The sequence below is a fragment of the Leuciscus leuciscus genome, assembly GCF_965113295.1.
Source record: "Leuciscus leuciscus genome assembly, chromosome: 1".
Lineage (NCBI taxonomy): Eukaryota > Metazoa > Chordata > Actinopteri > Cypriniformes > Leuciscidae > Leuciscus > Leuciscus leuciscus.
In genome coordinates, this window is record NC_138725.1 from 57144907 (window position 1) to 57166802 (window position 21896).

Consider the following 21896-nt stretch of genomic DNA (forward strand, 5'->3'; position numbering starts at 1 on the left):
TCTATGACCTCTGGAAGCAGCTCTTTCAGTAGCTTAGTCGGTATAGGGTCTAACATACATGTTGTCGAGTTTAGAAAAAGTGAAGGGGCGTCGTCCATCTTTTTTTACAGTCTATGGTCTAGCACAGAATAACGATGGCAAAATATAAAAGGCGTTTATTTTAGAATCGTTACATTTTGAATTGACGTTAGAATGTTGGAGAAGTGATGTACTGTAATCTGGTGACTGTCGGTGCAGTGTGAATTGACCGTTCGCAAAGACCCGCCCCCTTTAGTTACTGTTGCTATGTCCGACAAATCACGCTGCTCTCACGCCACACCATGTTCTCACGCAGTGAAAAATGCATCGCAGAGCAGAGAGGACACTGACAAGAGCCTCAGTTAAAGCTGCTCATGAACCGATCCTCTCTTCCTTCTAGTTAATTTATAGCATTAAATAAACATGAATGAACATAAGAAGGAATGTTGTTTTAACCGCGGAAAAACGTCAGTACACACCGTTTTTCAAGTTCAACTCTCCTTTCTGCTTTGTCGGACATAAATGGCGGATGGGGGATTATGACTGGTCAGATCGCCTGTCAATCAAACTCCCTGCGAAGAGTCATTTGGCCTTTAGTTTGGCTTTTGCTGTCTTCATGTCCAATATTTGCACATACATATGTTCATGTATTTTTCAAAGTCCTAACACCGAATTTGAAAGAAAATGTTCTCATGACACTGCAGATTACTTGCTGGTACAGCTTGATATTGTTGTGTGTGCAGTATCTGTACTGAACTATCAGTCAGTAGGCCTAGCCTGTGTCTGCTTTACCACTAAGTCCCTTTCATAGTCTTTGTTCACCATCATTTTCAATGCAGCTTTTCACTACTGCTCACCAGAGCAATATCACAGCAATGATGCAGTGTGCAGCTGCTGCTCTCTCTCTGATAACTGTACATAGCTTGGTAGGGACAGAGAATGGGGAAAAAAAGAGAGTGAAAAGATGGCCACTTTTATTTGTTTATTAAAAGCAACCTACACCCAATCCATTTATACAGCCACACAATCTCACAAGGACAACAGCAATAAGTAGCTTCATTCAGACCATCACACCTTGAAAACTACTGCCCATATGTGCAATGAACACTGCAATAGCTGTGTATTTTCATAACAAGATCATAAATAGCATGATACAAAATGCAAGCTTTCAGTGTATTGTTTGTAAAAATGTGACTATTATGCGATAATGTGGGTTGATTATCTGACATGAAGGCACTTATGAAAGATCAGTGACTGATCTGAATATTCAAATATTGAATAGAAATATGATATATTTCAATTTACTTCAGTGAGCTGAATTACACAGTTACTTGGATAGATCATATCAGTAATCATATCAGTTTACTTTTTTTTCCCAGTAACCCATATCAATAACCTTTTCCATAAGCTACGGTTTACCTAATAGGCCTACTGTATTTGTGTGTACATTTATATGAAAGACAAAAAACAAATCTTGCTTTAAGCATGATAAAGGTTATATGTACAAACAAGGTAAACAGTCAAATAATTTCACCTCAGAATAAATAAAACTGAATTCTCAAAAAAAAAAAATTTCAGAGACTGAAATTCTGCTTGATTTTACAGGTTTCTAAGAGCTTCTATTGACATTTACATACCTAGATCAAAGATCAAATTATGCCATCTCAAGCTGCAGGTCTCAAATGCAGCAACTACAAGTCTTTTACATTAAGTCTGAATTAGAGAGTGAAGCATTTCATTACCCTCGGTTTCACAGACAAGGCTTAAACTAATGCATGTTTGAGCTGATTTGCACTGACAGATCTCAAAATAGTCAGTGCCATTGTTTTGCCTCAAGATGCACACCAGTAATGTTTTTTCTAAGGTAAGTTTATAAAAGCTATGTAAATGTCCTAATTGAACTAAGGCCTGGCTTAATCTAAGCTTTTTCTGTGAAACCGGGCCTTGAAGTTTGGATCATTAACGTCAGTGGCCAGACCACAAAACTCACCATAGTTCTTAATCTAAGTGATAAATAAAATTTTCAGTTTCAAAAGACAAAAAGTTAGTCATCAGTTTATATTTGCAGTACTTTCTTTCTTTCCTTTTTTTTTTTTTTTTTTTACATTTAGTATGATTAGACTATCTTATAATTCTCTTTCCCTCAAAACAATATTTCCATCTGACAACAGCTCTCTAGCACCTCAAAGTTTTCACTTCCAATTGCTTCCAACAGTTCATTCACGGCATTAAAGCACAAAGCCCAGACATTCAACAAGACGCATTGGGCCTGCTAATAATTTATACTGTTGAAATCAGCAGCCGTCACATCACATGATAAAGAACACAGGGTGTTCATGAAATATAGGCACTTCATTATAAACATAATTGGCTGCAACCGGGTAGCCTTGATAACAAATTAATAAGTTAATAACATCTAAATGCCATGAGAGTGTTTATGAAAATATTCTTCCGGAGCACAAACCTCCTAACATCCACCTTTTCAGAAAATACTATAACATTCAGTTGTTTTGAAGATTTTAAATGTACATTTCAGTCAGTGATCAAATTAAAAATTATGTTAACTTTATTTGAGTATTATAAATTTTTCCACACAATAAAAAGTGATCATTAGTCAATTTCAAAAACGGACAATTAATGAAAACAAAATAGTAATAATAAAAAAAAAAGCAACCTTTGGGTTGAGGAGATACCGAGAAATAACGCAAACCAAATGTTCATCAAAAGGTCGAGGCGACTCCACATTCATTTGCTCTTTAATCCTCCATCAAGCACATCTCAGTTCCCTACATCCCATCATCCTTATTTATCTCCAGACCTCCACACTCTTTTTCCCCCCGTGTTGAGCTTTTTCCAGGGCTTAACATACTGGACTTACTGGCCGGCTTTCTCCCTTGGCCTCACCGTCTCCTGGAACACCAGCCGTGAGTGATCAGCTGCCTCTAGCAAGGCCTCCATCTCTGGGCTGTCAATATTGACCAGTTCACCTTCCTCCACCTTTGACACTAGGCCTCCTTCCTGCACCACAAGCTCCTCCTGGAGCTCCTCATCCTGCTCCACCTCCTCCTCTTCCTCTTCCTCAGGCTCGGGTGTTGGTTCAGTTGCACCCCCACGGACCTTCTTGACGTGGAAGGTGAAGGGCGGCACACGGTAGGTGGTGGATTTGGAGCGGGCGTAGACAGTGTGGTCGGGTGTCAGTGTCTTCTTCATCTTCTCTCTGGAGCTACGGATCTTATTGCGACGCTGGGTGTTAGGGGTCATTTTTGTTCCCAACTTATCCATCTTCTTGCTCAGGCTCTTTTTGGTCTTCTCAAGGTTCTCTCGGGTTCTCAGACGTGTTTTCTCCAGGTTCTCTTTCGTTCTCTGTCGGGTTTTTTCCAGGTTCTCCTTGGTCTTCTGCCTGGTCTTCTCCATCTGCTCCTTGCTGAAGGCCTTCTTCAGCTCGTCCATCTTCTGGAGGCCGCTGCGCTTGATGCGCACAGCACGAGATTCCTCAATGATCTCCTCAACCTCCACTTCCTCTTCGGAGCCGTGTTCTTCCTTGTCTCCTTCACTCAGCACCTGCTCTCCTTCCTCTTCTGCAGCCACTGGCTTCTTAGAGACCTTCACAGGTTTCACCTTGTCCTGAGAGAAGAGGTGAGAAATGTTAAGGAATTCAGATTAGATTAGACCAGGCACATCAGAATATTCTTGAACTTCTAGATCTGAACATAAGCAGTTGATATTAAAGTGGGCATGAAAAGCACCATTTTATATAAAGTGAATCACAGAGCTGTTCATTTTCACTTTCAGTATAACTAAAGGGTACTGAATATAAAAAGCTAGTGTGTGCAAATATACATGTTTCATAATAGTGTACTCAGCCAGGAGGCTTTTTTCCTGTCCACAATGCTTAGGGATTTTGCGACACTTTTTAACAATGGCAAAAAAAAAAAAATTAAGTATTAATATTACTGTTGTTTTGTTATTTGACCGATTGCTTTACCGGTGTAGAATACATGTAGTCCTATATTACCTTGTATGCATGTATTGACATGGGATTATATTATTTATTGAAACAATTTGAACCCAAATCAATATTTTAAGTCCATGTATCTGGCTGACTATACACAATCCCTATTCTGACTTCAATTTGAACACTGAATTTCTTGTGAGAAACTAATCATCAGCTTAATAATTGTATTTAGGCTTCTTTCGTCTCAAGACTTATAATAGCTCTATATTGTCACCCCTAAGCCTGTTCTTCACATGTTCGCATTGAGTCATTCAGTCCTCATTTGTCTCATGCAGATAGACCAACATTTGAAATTCAGGACATGCTATGACTTGTCTAAGTGCTGGGAGTGATAATCATTATGATTACATGGGTGAAGGAGCTTTGTAGTAAGATAATGAACTGATTTTTATGCATCAAGGATGAGAAGATGTCAATGAGATTCATTTTAACTGTGGGCCATTACTAAAATGATACTGAGCCTGAAGACGACAAGTGCAGCACTCCCTCTATGGCACTGGAAATGCAGTGGTTTATGCATGTAAATTAAGAAATACGTTTTAAAGCAAATGTGTGCAATGTTTGTTTGGTTTCAATTTCGTTATAAGCCTATACATGTATATTTTTAACAATGTATAATTTAATATATACATAATGCATACATATACATAAATACATACATAAATGTGTGTGTATATATACGTATGTATGTGTGTGTGTGTGTGTGTGTGTGTGTATATATATATATATATTATTTTTTATTTATTATTATTATTATTTTTTTTTTTTTTATACAAATTTAGCTTGGTTGAGTGCTGTGAATTGATACATTTTTTTTACTAATTAATCACACTTTTTTCTTTAACCCTTAAACGCATAACTCGGGTCTTTAGTGACCTGGGACGTCATGCACTATCCTCCTCCTCGTTCATTTTTTTAAAGTAAGACATCAACCTTCTTAGTATTCTTCAATTCATTATAAACAATATAACATGAAATAAATAATACATTTTTTATAAAAATTATATAGGGTCGCTAACGACCTGAGGTGTGTAACAGTGTTCATATTGAATTTAATTTTGAATATCTAAATTAATGTAGAAACAACAAAAATATGGTATATTTTAAATAGTTGTTTAGTAGCATCTTTTTACTGTATGAATGAATGCCATCATCACCGATACCATCCTGTGTATATAACATGTATAAATATTTTTTCTTGAAAAGTGTTCATTTATATTATTTATTCATTTAAGACAAATGCAACTCTTTGTTATTGTGTGGGTTAATTGTCTGCTGTGATACTTTTAAACTCATGTAGGTCTAGTCGTAGTGCATAGCACAGGATCACCTATGAAGCAAAGTACCAAAGTCCTCTGAAGGACTGAATAAATAAAAAGTTCAGTACTTTTTATTTCAGTCTTTCTTGCACATTCAAATAGGACTGTTTAAGTAACCCAAGACAATCATGGGATTTGTCATCAAAATAGAATCCCAGAATTTTCCTACAACTGCTTGCAAATAAATTAAAAAACTCAATCAAGAACAAGCACACGCACACACACACATGCACGCACTCACACACACACAAAGCCATCTACATTTGAGTGAGACAAGAAAACCACAAACATCATTAAATGGGGATGTCAGTGGATACTAGAACAGGTCAACAAAACATGAAGAAGCGAAAAGATATTTCAATAGCCTACTTGGGGCAAAAAAAGTATAATCCCACAACAAAGTGAACCGAATGTGTTCTACCCATAAAAAGATGCTAAGCATATTGACACGGTCCCAACTCTCCATTCAGTTTGTAAGTTGTCATATAATGTTATAAAGCATAATATGCTATTTGAAAGAGTTTAAACATGGCAGAATCTAGTATAACACACCCTCTGGTGGTCTAAAAAAGAATTGATGCTTTGTGTTTTGTTTAAGCCTAAACTAAAGTGGATCCAGGAGAGTTGCATAAAAACAGGACTCTCTGGATCTCCTGCAGTTTCCAAATAAATATTATATTATACCTGAATCTGTTCGTTTTTCAACCTCTAGCCCTGTGCAAATGGAAGTCCTCATAAACTTGCACGTGTCTCCCTATTGTGGAGGCTGAAGATGTGTGTGCGCTTATTTTAGTCTGGCCTCTCTTCTCATTTTCATTCCATCAGCCTCATTTCCTGAACAGTGCTCATTCATACACTCCATAACCATCCATCACTATTCCCTCCTGCATCATAACAAGTAAATACTGATGCTGTGCACCCATATCCACTGACTGACTCACTGGGTACTCAGAGACAAGAGCTGGATGGAAGATATGTAGATATTGTGCTATGTGTGAGAGACACCTAATAAACATCCAAGAGGAACTGCACAGTCTTAGATGAGAGCTTTACTTTATGCCTTGGCTGACTCTGGTGACGCCTTCAATCTGAGTTTAGCTACTGTTTGTCTCACAGTCATTTGCAATGTCAAAACAAACCATTTCTGTTTTTTGCTATCCCAAAAAATTGTCCTCATGTGAACCACAGTTCGATAAACAGCCTAAATTTCCAGCACAAGCCAGAATGTACAGGACCAGAGATGTTACACAATACTCAAACCAAACAGCCAAAGCCAACAGAGAGAACTCAGTGTCAACACACAGAGAACAAGTGAGAATATATGGAAACACTGGGGAGGAAATCACATAACTGGAAAGCCTTTTTTCCCCATAACAGTTTGCCCAACAAATTCCTGTAACGTGCTGGTGAGTAATTCAGATTTTTTTAAAGGGAATACCGAATGGATGTATAGTCTGCATGTCCACCGTATTAGAAAGGTCAAGATCTACCCGTAAACATGAAAGTAAATTATAAAGTAAATTGTGTTTTCAACACTGACTATTCAAAAAATCTGACAATTTTGCTTATTGTACACTTGCAATTAAAGTACTGGTAAAACACCTGAACCAGAATATATATATTATTTTTTTTATTTTTTTTTAAAGGTCCCATGACATGGATTATTTTATTATTTTATAATGTTTCCTGGAGTGCCCTTATAATGTTAGTATGTTTTTAAGATCAATTTTTTTTATAATTTAGAAATAAAAGGCATTTTTCCTAGCTTGATTTTAACCTCTGATTTGAACGCTCTTTTTGAAGGGGCGTGTCTGCTGTGAGACTTCAGTGTAAACGCCCACTGCTGTGATTGGCTGTGAGACTTCAGTGTAAACGCCCACTGCTGTGATTGGCTGTGAGACTTCAGTGTAAACGCCCACTGCTGTGATTGGCTGACATGCTTGCATATGAAATAGCTAGCATTACATGTGGAACTCTCGAATACTTTTACTATTACAGCTATTATATGTTTTTACTATTACAGCTATCGAGACTAACGAATCGTGATAAGTTTAAGTATTTAGATCTATTCTCATCACATAAAAGGTTGCAGTGATGAGCATTGAGCAGATAACAGTCTGTTGATCGCGTGAATGAAGATCTTATCATTGCAACGCAGTTTCTGCACTCTCACTAATGATTTCACCAATGCAAACATGAGGTAAGTACAGTAAGAGCTTCGTTGTGCAGCGTAACAGCGTCATTGATTTCATAACGAGTTTTGGCAAGTGTCCAGATAAACTCGCGCTGTGTGATTGACAGCTTGGGCGATTGGAAAGGGATTGTTCTTTGATCGCTTTCTGTATATATTTTAATCACAGTTTAAGTAAGATTATTTTCATCCTACTAAGAGAAGCGACGTGAAGTTGATCGTTTAGTCACTGGCTTGATTTACTGATGCATAAACAGTATTGAACGACTTTGAGAGAAGGATTATCTGTCTGAACTTGAACAATTACACATCAGAAATTCACATAACCCACTGGTTCTTCAGAGGCTCGGATGAAGGAACTAAAAAAATACTTTTCTGTTCATTTGTACATCCAAACACTGAGCAACTGCCATGCTTCGCTCGTTTGCAAGCCATGATGTCTCTCGAGGAAAAACCAATATTGCGCTCGCGCAGCTCATTTTCTCATGGGCGGGACAAATTCTCTTTGCGGGCAAAGAAGAGAAAGGGGAGGTGACCTTTCCCCTTATGACGACATAAAGGGAAGATTCTAGATTCGCTCGTCTGAGCTTTCATTTTCTCAAAAATACCCAGGGCTTGGTTTACACCCATCAAAACGTCTAGCCACTGGGGGACCATAGGCAGGCTAGGGAAACTCATATTAATATTACAAAACCTCATAAAGTGAAATTTTCATGTCATGGGACCTTTAATGTATATTATTAAACAATTATCAAATCAGTATAGTTTATAAAGCAGTGATTATTTTCATAGCACCATGTTTTTAACAGCTAAATTCCATACAACTGAGCTCGAATTAAACTGTGAATGTTAAAATAATTACAGTGCAGAAAAGAACTGTTGGCAGAGATTAATTGACAATTGTCATGACTTCTAATAAAACAAACTCCAAACAAAGTTCTCAACAAAAAGATTATTAACTTTGATTATATGATGAACTGAGCAGTAAATTCAGGCAACCAAGGCAGCTTCTCAATTGATTTCTATTCAAACGTATGTTCTACCATCCCAAGATGGCAGAGCCGTTGATGAAATGCAGCATCTATCTCTCTTGGCTAAGCAAGCACCTTTTAATGCAGCAAACCATTGTCAGAATATTTCTTACCCAAAAGAAATATGAAAGTGCATTCTGCATATTATCTTCGTTATGCTAAGACCACAAGTCAAATGCTAAAAACCACAATAATGTGTACAGTAAAGTACACTTTCAGACAGATTCTTGTAAAAAAAAAATGTTTATTAATTATTGTAAATACAACAATTTTATTAAATCTAAAGTTGAGTATGTGGGTACAGAGCTGAAACCTGAGCCCAAAATGAACACTGACCAAGCCCCAAATACAAGTAAAATTTGGCGTTGCCGTGTAAATAAAATGTTTGCCAGTTGGTCGTTAACTTGACACATGGTTTAAATATAACTAAGCGCTAACGGGACGCTAGCCGCTCTTTTTTTTATTGCATTTTTTCCTGTCTCAAATTTGATTTCAATTAGATATTCAAAAGCTTAAAACTCAAAATTCATCTTGTGAAAACTGTTTTAAAATCGGACATTGCATTACTGTGGAAATGGTACTTTAAAATCAAGCGGGCTCCTCCCCCTTGTATTTTATAACCAAAATGTTTTCTAATCTGGGCAAAACGCATATCGTTGGAAAGGTCTGAGTTTCAAGGTTCCATATTTGCCCACTGTTTTGTGATCGAAGTGATATTGTGACAGAAATGTATTAGATTGTCACAGGAGATCGCATCAAAAAAATTTTTTTTGGGGGTGTCACCCGGTGGCTATTTTTGGTACAGCGCCTAAACAAAATCTCATAACTTTTATATTTGTGATATCAACTTCAAATTTGTAACACAACTTGGTAAGACAATTGGCTTTTATTTTATTGCAATCATTAGGTCTGTAGCAAAGCATTCATGAATTAATAGTTTGACCATTACAACCATTGAACCAACCGTCTGAATAGTTAATTTTCACGTCTGTCCTCAAAAAGTGGGGTGACAGTTACGACTAAAACAATATGTGACCAGCAAAATTCCAATATTTTTTTTGTTGTCATATTTTGTGACAGATAAAGCTAGAAGTAACTGCACTATTTCCACTACGATGCAAGGAAAGTGGCTATTTAATTCCACTGTCTTGCAGTTTCATTGCTGGTAAGAAATATGCATGGCCAGTACATTTTCTCAATTCACTCACCATTAGCAGCCAAAAAGTTCATTTTGGACCTTACCTTGTTTACAATTATTTAGTGCAGTACAAATAAACAAATAAAACCGTAACCATAAACAGCACATTAATACTGCTGCCAGTGTGTCTGGTGCTGAATAATACCCTGAAACTCCTGCTCAAAAGAAACCCACACTGTATATATAGACGAATCCCTGTCCTAACCCCCTAAAAGAGGCAAACAATTACACAGATTAACAGCTATCTGTGGACCAATGCACCATGACAACCGTTGCCAAGACAGCGGCAAAAACAGTTGGTGGTTTGCATGACATATCCAGCTAAACAAAATCAGCCGGTGATGGGTTGATAACAGCTGTGTATGTGTGTGATGTTGAAAGGCATGTTAAGGTTGAGACACTGAGCAGCTGTTGAGTTCTGTTGGATTCAGAACAGCAGCTGTACAGCAGAACGCCCACTGAGAACGTGAAACAACCATGAGTTTAGTATGGGTTTCATCATGACATGCAGGTATTACAAAAATATCATCTCTCTCTCTTGCATAAGAGTCAAGATCCGTGTTTTGCCAGTCAGGACACCACATGTTTTTCTAGGGGCCAAGACAGCATTAACAAATGAATCCAAAAGTCACAACACCGCTCTATAGGATTCTGTCTCTCATTGGCTGAAGGCTATATTAAACTACTCCGGCTGAAACAGGAGCCAGCGGCTGTTTTCATGCTTCTGTATCTGACAGCTTCATAATGTCAAAAAGATAAAGGCTTTTCACCTAATAACCTCCTTTACCAACCTGTTTCATAATACATATTTCCTTGCACACACATTAAATATACATGATCAACAGTTCTACTTGTATTTACAATCACTGCATTTGCTGCCACCTGACACCAGGATTCAGTATAATTGGAAAAGATTGATCCCTAATTCAGGTTTATTAAAACTGAAGGTGAGTCTTATCTTCAGATTTTAGAAGTGCATTTCGGCTGTGTCTGGCTCAGGCGCTACAGTATCAAGTGTTGCTCCGTCTTCATCTGCAGCCCAGCCCATGCAAGCGATATGAAAGTATGTAGTAATTCCAGGACCTGGGAGAGCACACCTTCGGTTATCATTTCCTGTATCTCATATGTGACATATTATCTAACATGTTAAAAAAATAAAAGTGACCAGTGACCATCTCTTCTGACGGTTAATAAACACACACACACACACACACACACACAGGTGGCAACTCATGCCTCATTTATCCTCAGCCCATTCATCAAGCATCACATTCTGGCCTGGACTAACACGCAATACGCAGTCTACGTACACACACACGCTCACACTGAACACACACTGCTGTCTGGGTAAATATGATACCCTGAATTCAGTGCAAAAATAGAGCAGAGGCCAACAGTAACGCTGGAGATCACGCAAACCCCTATAAGTCACAACCACACCTCATCATCTCCCGCCTAGCAAACCACTATCCAACAAACACATCTTAGCATTTAACATTTTCCTACCAGACTGCAATAGAAATGAATGGAAGCCCACCACATAAGATCACGCTTTCGAAAATCATAATTATTATGCCATAAAAAGCCAAAATTCTGACTTAAAAAGTCACAATTATGACATAGGAAGTCATCATTTTGAATTTTTTTACGATTTACCAAAGCATGATTTTTTTATTTTTTTGTTTAATGTAGTGGAAATGAGCTTCACTAGAAATGACACTACTGTTACAATATGTGTGCACGAGGAAGCTAACACAACTCAGTTGATGTGTGTCCCAAAAATAGTACGTTTTGACATGCATGTTCACCGCAGGTGCAGAGCTGCAAACGCAAATAACATTTTAAACAAAGCAATGAAAATGTCTTTATGTGAGGGGCCGGTACTGAGACGACCAAGAGGTCAGTGGTGGTATTTTCACCCCCCAAAAAACTAAAAAGAACTTAATGGAGTTCTGCTTGTGCCTGTAATTACTATTCTGGTACTGACTTACAACATTTCTGAGAATAATGTCAATGTCAGTTCTGAATAAATCAATTAAAATGTCCACTTATTTATACCATAGGAAATATTAATGTGTGTACCCTCTCTCTCAACAGACACACACACACACACACACACACACACACACACACACACACACACACACACACACACACACACACACACACACACACACACACACACACACACACACACACACACACACACACACACACACACACACACACACACACACACACACACACACACACACAGGAGTCCAGTTTTACAGGGGTAATTTATGACCTCAGGGGTCTGTGATTAGATATCTGATAAATGCCAGTAGTGTAACCTGCTGCTTGAGTGGACATTCCATCAGAGAAGATTGAAACTTAAACTTCGTGAGCAATTAAATCCACACACACACACACACACACACACACACACACACACACACACACACACACACACACACACACACACACACACACACACACACACACACAAATGAACTCACACACATATAGACTCATACACTACTGTTCGAATGTTTGGGGTCAGGAAGATTTTTACTGTTTTTCAAAGTCTCACCAAGACTGCATTTATTTGATCAAAATACAGTAAAAACTGTAATATTGTGAAATATATCATACCAATTTAAAATAAGCCGGGCCAACAAAAACAAGAAAGAAAGAAAAAAGTCGCTGTTTGGATGTAAATAGGATTTAGATGAATCTTGACATTGTCATTCTGGAATATGGCCATGATGTGTCTTCCTACATGAATAATTAAGAAATGAAAAGCTATCAGTTAGGATTAGAAGAACTGTTGCCAAACATATTACATGCTAGAAACATAATAATCACAGCAATAATGATCAAGTCATAGACTCTTAAGCATTTGTCTATTTAAATTTAGCAACTTTTTTGGGCCGGGCAGTGTATGTTAATTCATGTGATGGCAAAGCGGTCATTTCTCCAGTCTTCAGTGTCACATGATCCTTCAGAAATCATTCTAATATGATGATTTGATGCTCAAGAAACATTGCATTTTATTATTAAAGCTTGCTGCTTAATATTTTTGTGGAAACTGCAATATTTTTTTCATGACACTTTGACGGATAGAAAGTTCAAAAGAACAGCATTTACTTAAATAGAAACCTTTTGTAACATTATAAACATCTTTGATTAATTCAATGCATCCAAAGTATTATTATTTTTAATCTTACTTATCTCAAACTTTTAAAAGGTAGTGTATACAGTGTCCATTGTCTGTGATAACAGTGAAAATATTTTTTTTGACCCTAGAAATAAAAAATTATATTATTGTAGTAAAACCAATAACAAAAATGTATAAAATTCATATATTAAATAAGTGTAAATATACATAAATTAATAATAATAAAAAAATTTTTACAGTAAAACACAAGATGCTCTTTGTATCATTTTCAGTTGTATCATGATCATCAGATTTTAATCTCGTCGAGTTCATGCAATTTGAGCGCATACTAAATTATATTTGATTTACAAATTCAATGTCAATTGTTATACGGATAATAACATTTTTTTTTTTTTTTCACTGTACGTACAAGGGCACATTTGCCTACTGGTAAACAAATATGCATATCTACTTATGCATGCATGCAATTATAATATTTGAATATTTACATTAACACTATATTAAATAAAATATGAATAAAAACGAATACGTCTCATGTTTTTCAGCTAATGTGCATTTCTGAGTTTGCTCATGAAAGATACACATGAAGCGTTCTTTGCATGTGATCCATAGATCTTCTCTGATTATCCCTAACAGACCATAATGATCCTCATTATCATCTGCCTGGAGAAATGATGGGAAATAGGGGCACAAGCCAACAGAACACTTTACAAATATACTAATAAATGACCTCACTGACTCCTGTCATCTTCCATCTTTCAGTTAAAAACATTAGAGAGCAGTTACATCACCAGTGTTCCCCGCGCTGGAAGGAAACGACTCGTTAGTGAGGCTAAATGCAGTAACGCTGGTGTAGAGTCAAGTGCTGGAACACACCGAACCTCATCCTGACTACATGTTACACTTTAGACGCTTCTGTTTCACTGCAATGATGTCAGATCACTGACTGAAAGCTATAACCACACATTCACTGACACATAATGACATCTGTGGATTTCAAAGAGTCATTAAACACAATTATATAACGGACAAATATTTAATACCATCCACTGCACTGTCAATCACACTGCTATGAGGAAACCATTTAGGCGACCATGACTGATATCATGCTAATTTATTGTATTTAATACTGTAAAATGTACTAATTAATATTATATTTATGGTATATTAGCAAATGACTTCTAAAACTGAAAGGTTCTCTGACGGTACGGTAGTGTCATTATGGTATCCTTGCAGACATTACCGAATTCTGCACTATAATTAGAATGTAAGGGAAAGTTTCGAGGGGGATGGGGGTCTCGGAGGGAGTCTCTGTCCATACTGCGATCCATCACGCTCTGAACACATTTAATACACAGTCCAGCTTGCTTGCACAAGACTCTCTTCACAGTGAAATGCTTTACCCTACACACTGATCTAGCACTTTAGTAAAACACTAAAGATAGAATCTTTTTACATATGAAGTGTCTGGTGCTATTTTCGGAGCTTTTACTCAAAATATTAAAGTAACACTTTCTGTTGACTAGAAGTAACTTTTTAAGGGCATCAACTTATTCTTCTAACCCTGCCAGTATATACTCTAATGATGAATGTAAAGGCCTACTCTATATAGACATGTAGGTGCAACGTTACTTATAATCAATAGAATGTGTTAAAGAGACCGTCAAAATAAAGTGAAACCAATATTTCAGCACATAAACATTTGCTAACCTTATTCACTTATTGCTAAAAGAACCTTAGTTCCACAATTTAGATGAACCAAACACTAAATGTTATGAAATAGCACTGCCAGGACTGGCTATTTAAAATATGGCATGGCCATGTAAATGAAACTTATAAAGCCTTAATGCTAAAAAATTTTTTTTTAAAAATGTTGCAGGATTTACTTGGAAACAATTTTACTCAGAAATTGCTAGTAAAAAAAAAAAAGCCAAGTAACACATTGACAGATTGAGACGGATTTAAATACTATTTTCTAGTAAAACATAGGCTACATAATATTTGTGTTATTTACAATTTGTAAAAATGTACTTGTATTATTTATTAGTATTATGCAAATTGAGCAGTTACCTGATTTGACAATTCAAATAATGAAGCTTGCTCTTCCTAGTCAATTCCCCTCATGAGTAAACTAAACATAGAGATGTTCATGTAGAAAACTCTTTCATATTCTATTGAAGTACAGTAAGTTCAGTTATGATAAATAGTGTGAGTGTAAATCATATTGCATTGAAAGATATCAGACATCAGCCTGGGGTGTATGATAATACTCAAATCTGCAGAAATCAGCAAATCTATCTTAAATGACAGCAGGATTATAATTCTATGGACGGGTAAACAGTAGTTAAGCAGAAGATATAGCCGAAATATAAATCTTAATGTCTTCATTCTATACCCTCAAACACCTGCCAACTATCTGCCACAGCCAACTATCTCACACACCAGAGAGAGAGAGAGAGAGAGAGAGAGAGAGAGAGAGAGAGAGAGAGAGAGAGAGAGAGAGAGAGAGAGAGAGAGAGAGAGAGAGAGAGAGAGAGAGACATTAAGGAAAAAGTATAGGCATTCTCTTTCTGCAGGCAGTGTACAATTACCTTTTCTATTTTTCCAGTAAGCACACTTACGTATTATAAGCATCATATTTGTGAATAATCTATAATAATATTATAAACCTCTTCATCCTCATAGACTGTTCAAAACTTTGATTGAAGAAGAATTATAATAAATGTATTCAGAAGGAATGCATTAATCAAAAGTAACATTAAAAACTTAAAAAATTGTGTCAAATAAATGCTGTAAGAAATGTTTCTTGAGCATCAAATCTGCACATTAGAATGATTTCTGAAGGATCACGTGACGCTGAAAATTCAGCTTCACATAAATAAATTACATTTTAAAATACATCAAAATAGAAAACACTTATTTAAACTGTAACAATATGTCGGAGTATTATGATTTTACTGTATGATCAAATAAATGCAGCCTTAGTGAGCATAAGAGACTTCTTTTAAAAGCATTAATACATTTTACAGACGTGACCCCACATTTTAAATCGCTGTGTACAAAATAAATTATAAATTTCTACAAAAAATATCCACTCGGATGATGTCTCCGCAGTAGGTTTGGTGCAGGAAACAAGTTACCAAATTTCTGAGGGAACTAACAACTACTGTATATCCACTGCTTTGCAAGGCTGTAACTCATAGACTATCTTACACAGGATTCTGTCTGAAACATGCTTTATCACTACATCTCTCTGCCGTGTGGTGTGTGTGCTCTTTTGAGTTGTATTACATTTCTACAAAGTTCAGATAGTTTTGACATGCATGTAGTATTTGCAGTATACTCATGGAATGTGCCGACCCAGCATTTTTCAGAGGTTGCTGTGAGGTGAGACAGGAACCTTTGAAGGTTCACTTAGGAGTGAACTGACACTTTATGATACTGAGTGGGGAATTCAAGGCCAAGCCTTGCAGAGGAATCCATGTGTACTCCATAAGAAACCTGGGAAAGAGGATTGCAAATACACTCATGCAGCAGACCAAAGCAAAACAACATGAACAATGAACATGCTTAAAACACTTAACTGAAGTGTTTAATTATGTTATAAAAAGATAACTCCAAGGTAACAATTTAAGGTCAAGATATAGATTTAGGGCGTTTTCACACCTGAAAGTCTGCAACAAGGTCCGAACCAAAGTTCATGTTTTGATACATTTCATACATTCGGTAAGTTTTGGTTTGGTTTCACATTGCAATTATGCGAGCGCACTAAAGAACTTTACATGACATACTTGCGTCCTGTCGTCATCATCTATGTGGGCTGCATCTTGACATTGATTGGTTTGTAAATGGACGTGCGTCTGACGTCAGTGTGTCGTCAATTCGGCGGGTAACTTTGACAAGAATGAACAGACTCATATCGTTGCTACTATACTGTTATTATTACGGCATTACTCCCTGCAGCGCCAACTATACTCGGGGCAAGTTCAAATTCGACAAATGAACGCCCTCGTTGTGCGAACATTTTATTGTCGCCGGCAGGAAAGGAGAAGACTGCAAGCAATCCAGCGAGAACCATCGGAACTTCCTGTAAATGGTCTGAAAGTCCGAACCATACAGAAAATGCTTTCACACTAGAAACGAACCAAACCTTTGTTAAGTTTGATCTGGACCGTGGTCCGGGGGAGGTTTCACACCTGTGATTTTGATTTGGATCAAACTGAAAAGTCCGAAAATCCGGACCAAACAAGGTAGGTGTGAAAGGGCCCTAAGGAACTTATGGTGGTCTAAGGCACTGCCATATTTACTATGACAAACAATGTTGCCCATGCTAGCAAAAACGACTGCAGTGAAACAATGAAAACAATTAAAATCAGTTTCTAACAAAATCAGTCAGAAAATGCAGTTTTTACAGCTGTTCGGAAAAATGGGTTACCTAGACTAGAACAGTGAGGAAAAGACCACAGATCAGCTGGACTCAAGTTGCTATAACCAATCAGAATTAGTTCCAGTTCCACAATCAGAAGGTACCCCTTTGGTTAGAGTTGAGAATGGTGACAAAAATGCTTTTAGTTCAAACCCTGCAAGAAGGGATCCATGCAGTTGAGCAAGTCAAACAATTCCAGGTTGCTCAAGGGTTCCTTTAAGTCACTTTGAAAGCAAGTATGTGCTAAAATACTAATTAGTACCCATTAGTTAAGACAAATGAAAGGAGATGGAATGCACTCCTTACTCACCTGGAAGATAAGCACTTTGAAGTTCTTCCTCTTGAGGAGCTCGTGTTCATTGTTCTCTAGTTTTTTGATCTGTCCCACTTGCTTCTCCAGGTCCGTTCGCACACTCTTCACGTTGACGTTCACCTTTCGCACCTTGTCCAGGAGCTTGTTGACTGTCCCGGCCGTTCCAACGTGACTCTTCGCCAGCTTGGCTAGCTCCGTCTGGATGCTGCTCATGTTCTTCTCCATGGTCTCCTGCTTGGCCTCGAGACCAGTCTGAGTGTGCTGGATCTGGTCCACCACACCTATGATTTTGTCTAGGAGTGCCAGGACCAACATGCCGGTAGCCTGGGCCTCAGACTTCTCGGACTCACCAGTGCCACCTCCATCGAGTCCCGGCCCCAACACCAGGTCCACCTCCTTCGCTGGGTCACCATCATCATCATCATCATCATCATCGCCTCGTTTTGATTTGAACACTTTGGTTGTCGTGGCAGGTTTGGTGGAAGCCGGCACCAAGGCGACCTCCTCATCATCATCATCAGAGATTTCGGCGAAGATGGCACGCTCAAGTTTGAAGTCTGTGTCGGCCATGGCTCGGTTTCAAGTATACGCTGATGAACACGCACAGAAACTTACTTGCAGACAGAAAGCAGAATCTCGCACACACTTGGCTCGGTGTGAAAGAATGCAGTCCCAGGGTAAAAATAAAGCACTAAAAAAAGACTTGAAGGACAGTAGACACCCAACGATGACTCCAACTTGCAGGCAACAACCTTCGGCAACTCTTCAAAACTTTTCTTGACTACTTTGAACCAATCTTTTAACAAGTCTTACACCTGTACTATCTACTACCACTACGTACTACTCTTTAGGTTTGCTAGAATGCCTCAAACTTTTCCTCCCTTCCTCTTTCCCTCGTCTACTCTGGGACGTCAGCCAGTCGGTGGAAACAGACTCTCTTCTCCAAGGTGTGTGCGAGTGTGCATGTGGTAAGGAAGAGTGTGTGACCACAGCTCCCTGTGAATCCCGCCCGTCAGGTCTTCCCTTTCCCTCTTCAGTCCAGCCCCCAACCAAGATCACTTACTGTAAGGTCACACCCACGCTAACCCTTAAAGGGGAGTCTCCACCCTCCCAATAGAGCCTGGCAAGGGACACACATACACATACCCATACCCACCCACTCACTCACTCATTGATGCAAGGGTATGAGACAAACAGCTCAAATTGATTCATGAGTCATTAAAGCGTAAACCTGATCCTGAAAATTACGATCAAAGATATGCGTTATTGGAATCACCATAGGAATTACAATAAATTAGGTAGATAGGACGCACTTGTAATCGTAGCACAATTATGTAAACTTTGTGTTCCAAGAGTGTTGATATTTAGTCCAACAGCACTGGACGTTATCGTTTTTATCGCTCTGCTCACATTTGCAAAGTTCCAGACCAGAGTATGCAAGCGGTGTGGATTAGTGGGCTGATTTTTGACTGTTTTTTTTTATGTTCGAAGTTTGCGGATTTTCCTTTCTAGCAAGTAGGAGTGATTACAGAATGCTTTAAGAAGGGAGAGGGGAAACTGCTGTTGCTCCACTTACACAAAGCTTGGAACTGTAGCCTTTGTTAAAGTATTTTTGTTTGCAGAGAAAAAAAAAACAGACTAAACAAAACTGGTCAAAATTTGTCTGAAATGTAATTAAGCCATTTTTACAATCAGAGTATCGGTGCTGTTGTTCCAAATATCAGCTCGGCTGGCATGAAACTGCAGCTGACACTTAAAAAAAAAAATCATGCTATATATTATCAATAATGATTATTATATTAATTTTATTATACATTTAGACATGATTTATCAACAGATCTTTTCTCACACGCATACAAAAAAGAAAAAGAAAATCTCAAGTTAATATCCAGTCCTTCTTTATTGACAAAAAACAGACAATCACAGCTTCACTGGCTGCTTTTACTTGGTATAGTTAATTTCTCCAAGACTAAATGGACTGCCTCTGACATCTAGCAAGCAAACACGTTTCCTTCAAGAGCCATTGCATGTGCATGTTGTAAACTCAATTATAAACAACAATCAAAAAAACCCGGAACTGGGCACTGCAGCGAACAGATTCATACGGTTAACATAGCTTAGATGTGTATTTGCCTTTAATTGTCCAAAGACAACAGCAAAATACACACAAAAAAACCCAGCAACACAGTTCAAGACCAACTAAAATATAACTACTCTTTACTTGTGTTTGCAAGTGAAAAGAGGAATGAAAAGATCTGCAATAAATCTGGCTATTCTGGGGGATTATTTGCAACTATTATTCTGATATGCTTTATGAGGAAATCCTCCTCTCTGCATGACAGAAGATTGTAAAATGGCATACAATGAAGCAGGCTTTGCTGCATTTGAAATTAGGTCCCTTTGTATGAGAACTCTTTTAGAAATGTGTTTAACAAAGGATAAAAGATACATAAAAAATAAAAAAACTAATAATTTAACAGACTGGGAAAAAAATATCAGAAATAGACAAAATCTCCACCTGTACTATAATGGTAGGGAAATTTTAATGATATTTAATCTGAAGATGTATGTACACATTTATGAGGCTTTTACAACAAAAAACAAGCTGTTCATTCTCCTGTGTGCTGTATGGTAACAGCACTTGAGTTTTTATTATTACATTATCAAGTATTTAAGAGTAATGAAATCATTGCGAATATGTTATGCAGTTCTAGCTCAGATTATTTTCAGCTCAGCTTCTACTAAATATTTCTAGCTTACTTGAAATTTATTCCATTAATGTCCTGATGTAGAACACCTGAGAAATGTAGAGCCTTACAAAGTCACAGTGTTCACACAAATCATAAAATCTCACACATAATCTGATTGGCTCCTGTTGTTTAGAGGTGTGGCAGTTGGGAAAAGGAGAGAATGTGGGTGTGGTTTAGTCTTCAAACTTGCCCTCCAGAATGCTGTCAAAAGTGAAAGGCATGAACTTGAAGCCTTGTCCAGTGTAGAATTTATTCTGAAACTCCACCCTACAGAAATAAAGTGGGAAACAAAGTCAGTGAATTACAGTTCTGGATGAAATTAAATGAAAAAATTTGTTTATTTTCTAGCACCACATTTCAAATGAGTTGTCAGTGTCCAAAAGAGAGTGGCATTTACAATTAATTATTCAGTTCGGTTTTAAAACATGGACTTAATAAAGATTTGGTTGGCAACTTTTCAGGGAGTGAATTTGGTTGTAGAATACAGCTCTCACACATGCAAATAATTAAACTTTGTGTGTACAGAATAAGACTAAGCACTCAAAAGAATCAATACAACTGTATTTTTTCTGCAGTGTGCATGTAGCCATTGATAGGGGGCAACAAAGAGTCATCTGCTCTTAAAACGGTTTAACTGTAATTTATAAAGGCAAGCAAAGTGTGTGTGTGTGTGTGTGTGTGTGTGTGTGTGTGTGTGTGTGTGTGTGTGTGTGTACTTACCAGTGCAATCTAAGAGCATGAAGGAAGGCAGAAAGGCCTTCCATGATCAACAGGATACACACTGTCAGTGTAGCAAAGAAGGCAAAGATGATTGACAGGACAAAGAATCCACCAAAATTCTTAGAAGCGAGGCCCATGTGCATCACCATTGACCACAAGACCTCAGAGAGCTCTGTAAGAAAAAAGAAACACATTTTAAGAAAAAAATTACTTTATTTCTGCATATTGAGAGGAAAAGCATGCAAGTAAATTTTTAGAGGATTCCCATTCATGACTTTCCCATTCATTACTTGTTGGAGGAAGCAGTTTACTTCTTTTACAGGGGCTTACATTACCAAAGTCTTAGCCTACGACTCTACGTTTATAAAGTAGAGCTGAGCAAAAATTATATTCACTGCAGAAATTTCCATTTATTTCTCAGGCCCAGATATGACCAGGTTTCAGTTTGTATTCAATACAATAAATGTGCATGCGTGTGTGTGTGCATTACTTACGTGCATGGGCCAGACTCAACGCCCAAAGTCGTAGATAAGAGGCAGTGTTTGAGACGCAGCCTAAGCAGTATTCTATTGTGTGAATGGCCTGATGCACTGCTTCATCTGCAAAATTAAACTAAAGAGAGAGAGAGAAAGAGAGCAATAAGAGCTATTCAGACTGATGAAAACGCATGAATCTAATCCCACTCCCAGCTCAATCACAGCATGATTAACAGCCCTGGATCTCACGGGCATACGAACAGAATCACAGCGCAGGGC

General features: G+C 37.7%; 2 protein-coding genes across 7 annotated transcripts in view; both read right to left on the reverse strand.

The window, feature by feature from the left end:
- Positions 1-981: 981 nt before the first annotated feature.
- Positions 982-18760, reverse strand: cavin1a (caveolae associated protein 1a). The gene is made up of 2 exons (XM_082136792.1): positions 17669-18760; positions 982-3642 (listed from the first exon to the last, which is right to left on the reverse strand). Exons 1-2 carry the CDS (start codon positions 18239-18241, stop codon positions 2893-2895), a joined length of 1323 nt encoding a protein of 440 aa, XP_081992918.1. The 5' UTR covers positions 18242-18760; the 3' UTR covers positions 982-2892.
- Positions 18761-19547: 787 nt separating this feature from the next.
- Positions 19548-21896, reverse strand: part of atp6v0a1a (ATPase H+ transporting V0 subunit a1a) — a 33427-nt gene continuing 31078 nt past the window's right edge. For all 6 annotated transcript variants that reach the window (XM_082136521.1, XM_082136522.1, XM_082136520.1 and 3 more), the window contains 3 exons: positions 21636-21753; positions 21142-21313; positions 19548-20688 (listed from right to left, as the gene is read on the reverse strand). In XM_082136521.1, the coding sequence (XP_081992647.1) occupies positions 20595-20688; positions 21142-21313; positions 21636-21753 (384 nt within the window). In that variant the 3' untranslated portion in view covers positions 19548-20594. The remainder of the gene's footprint in view (positions 20689-21141; positions 21314-21635; positions 21754-21896) is intronic.

Excerpts from the sequence above, each read along its gene's own strand:
- cavin1a (XM_082136792.1), bottom strand. The coding sequence starts at position 18,241 with ATGGCCGACACAGACTTCAAACTTGAGCGTGCCATCTTCGCCGAAATC. Across the intron at positions 3,643-17,668 it reads TCAAAGTGCTTATCTTCCAG|GACAAGGTGAAACCTGTGAA; the intron begins GTGAGTAAGGAG and ends CTCTTCTCTCAG.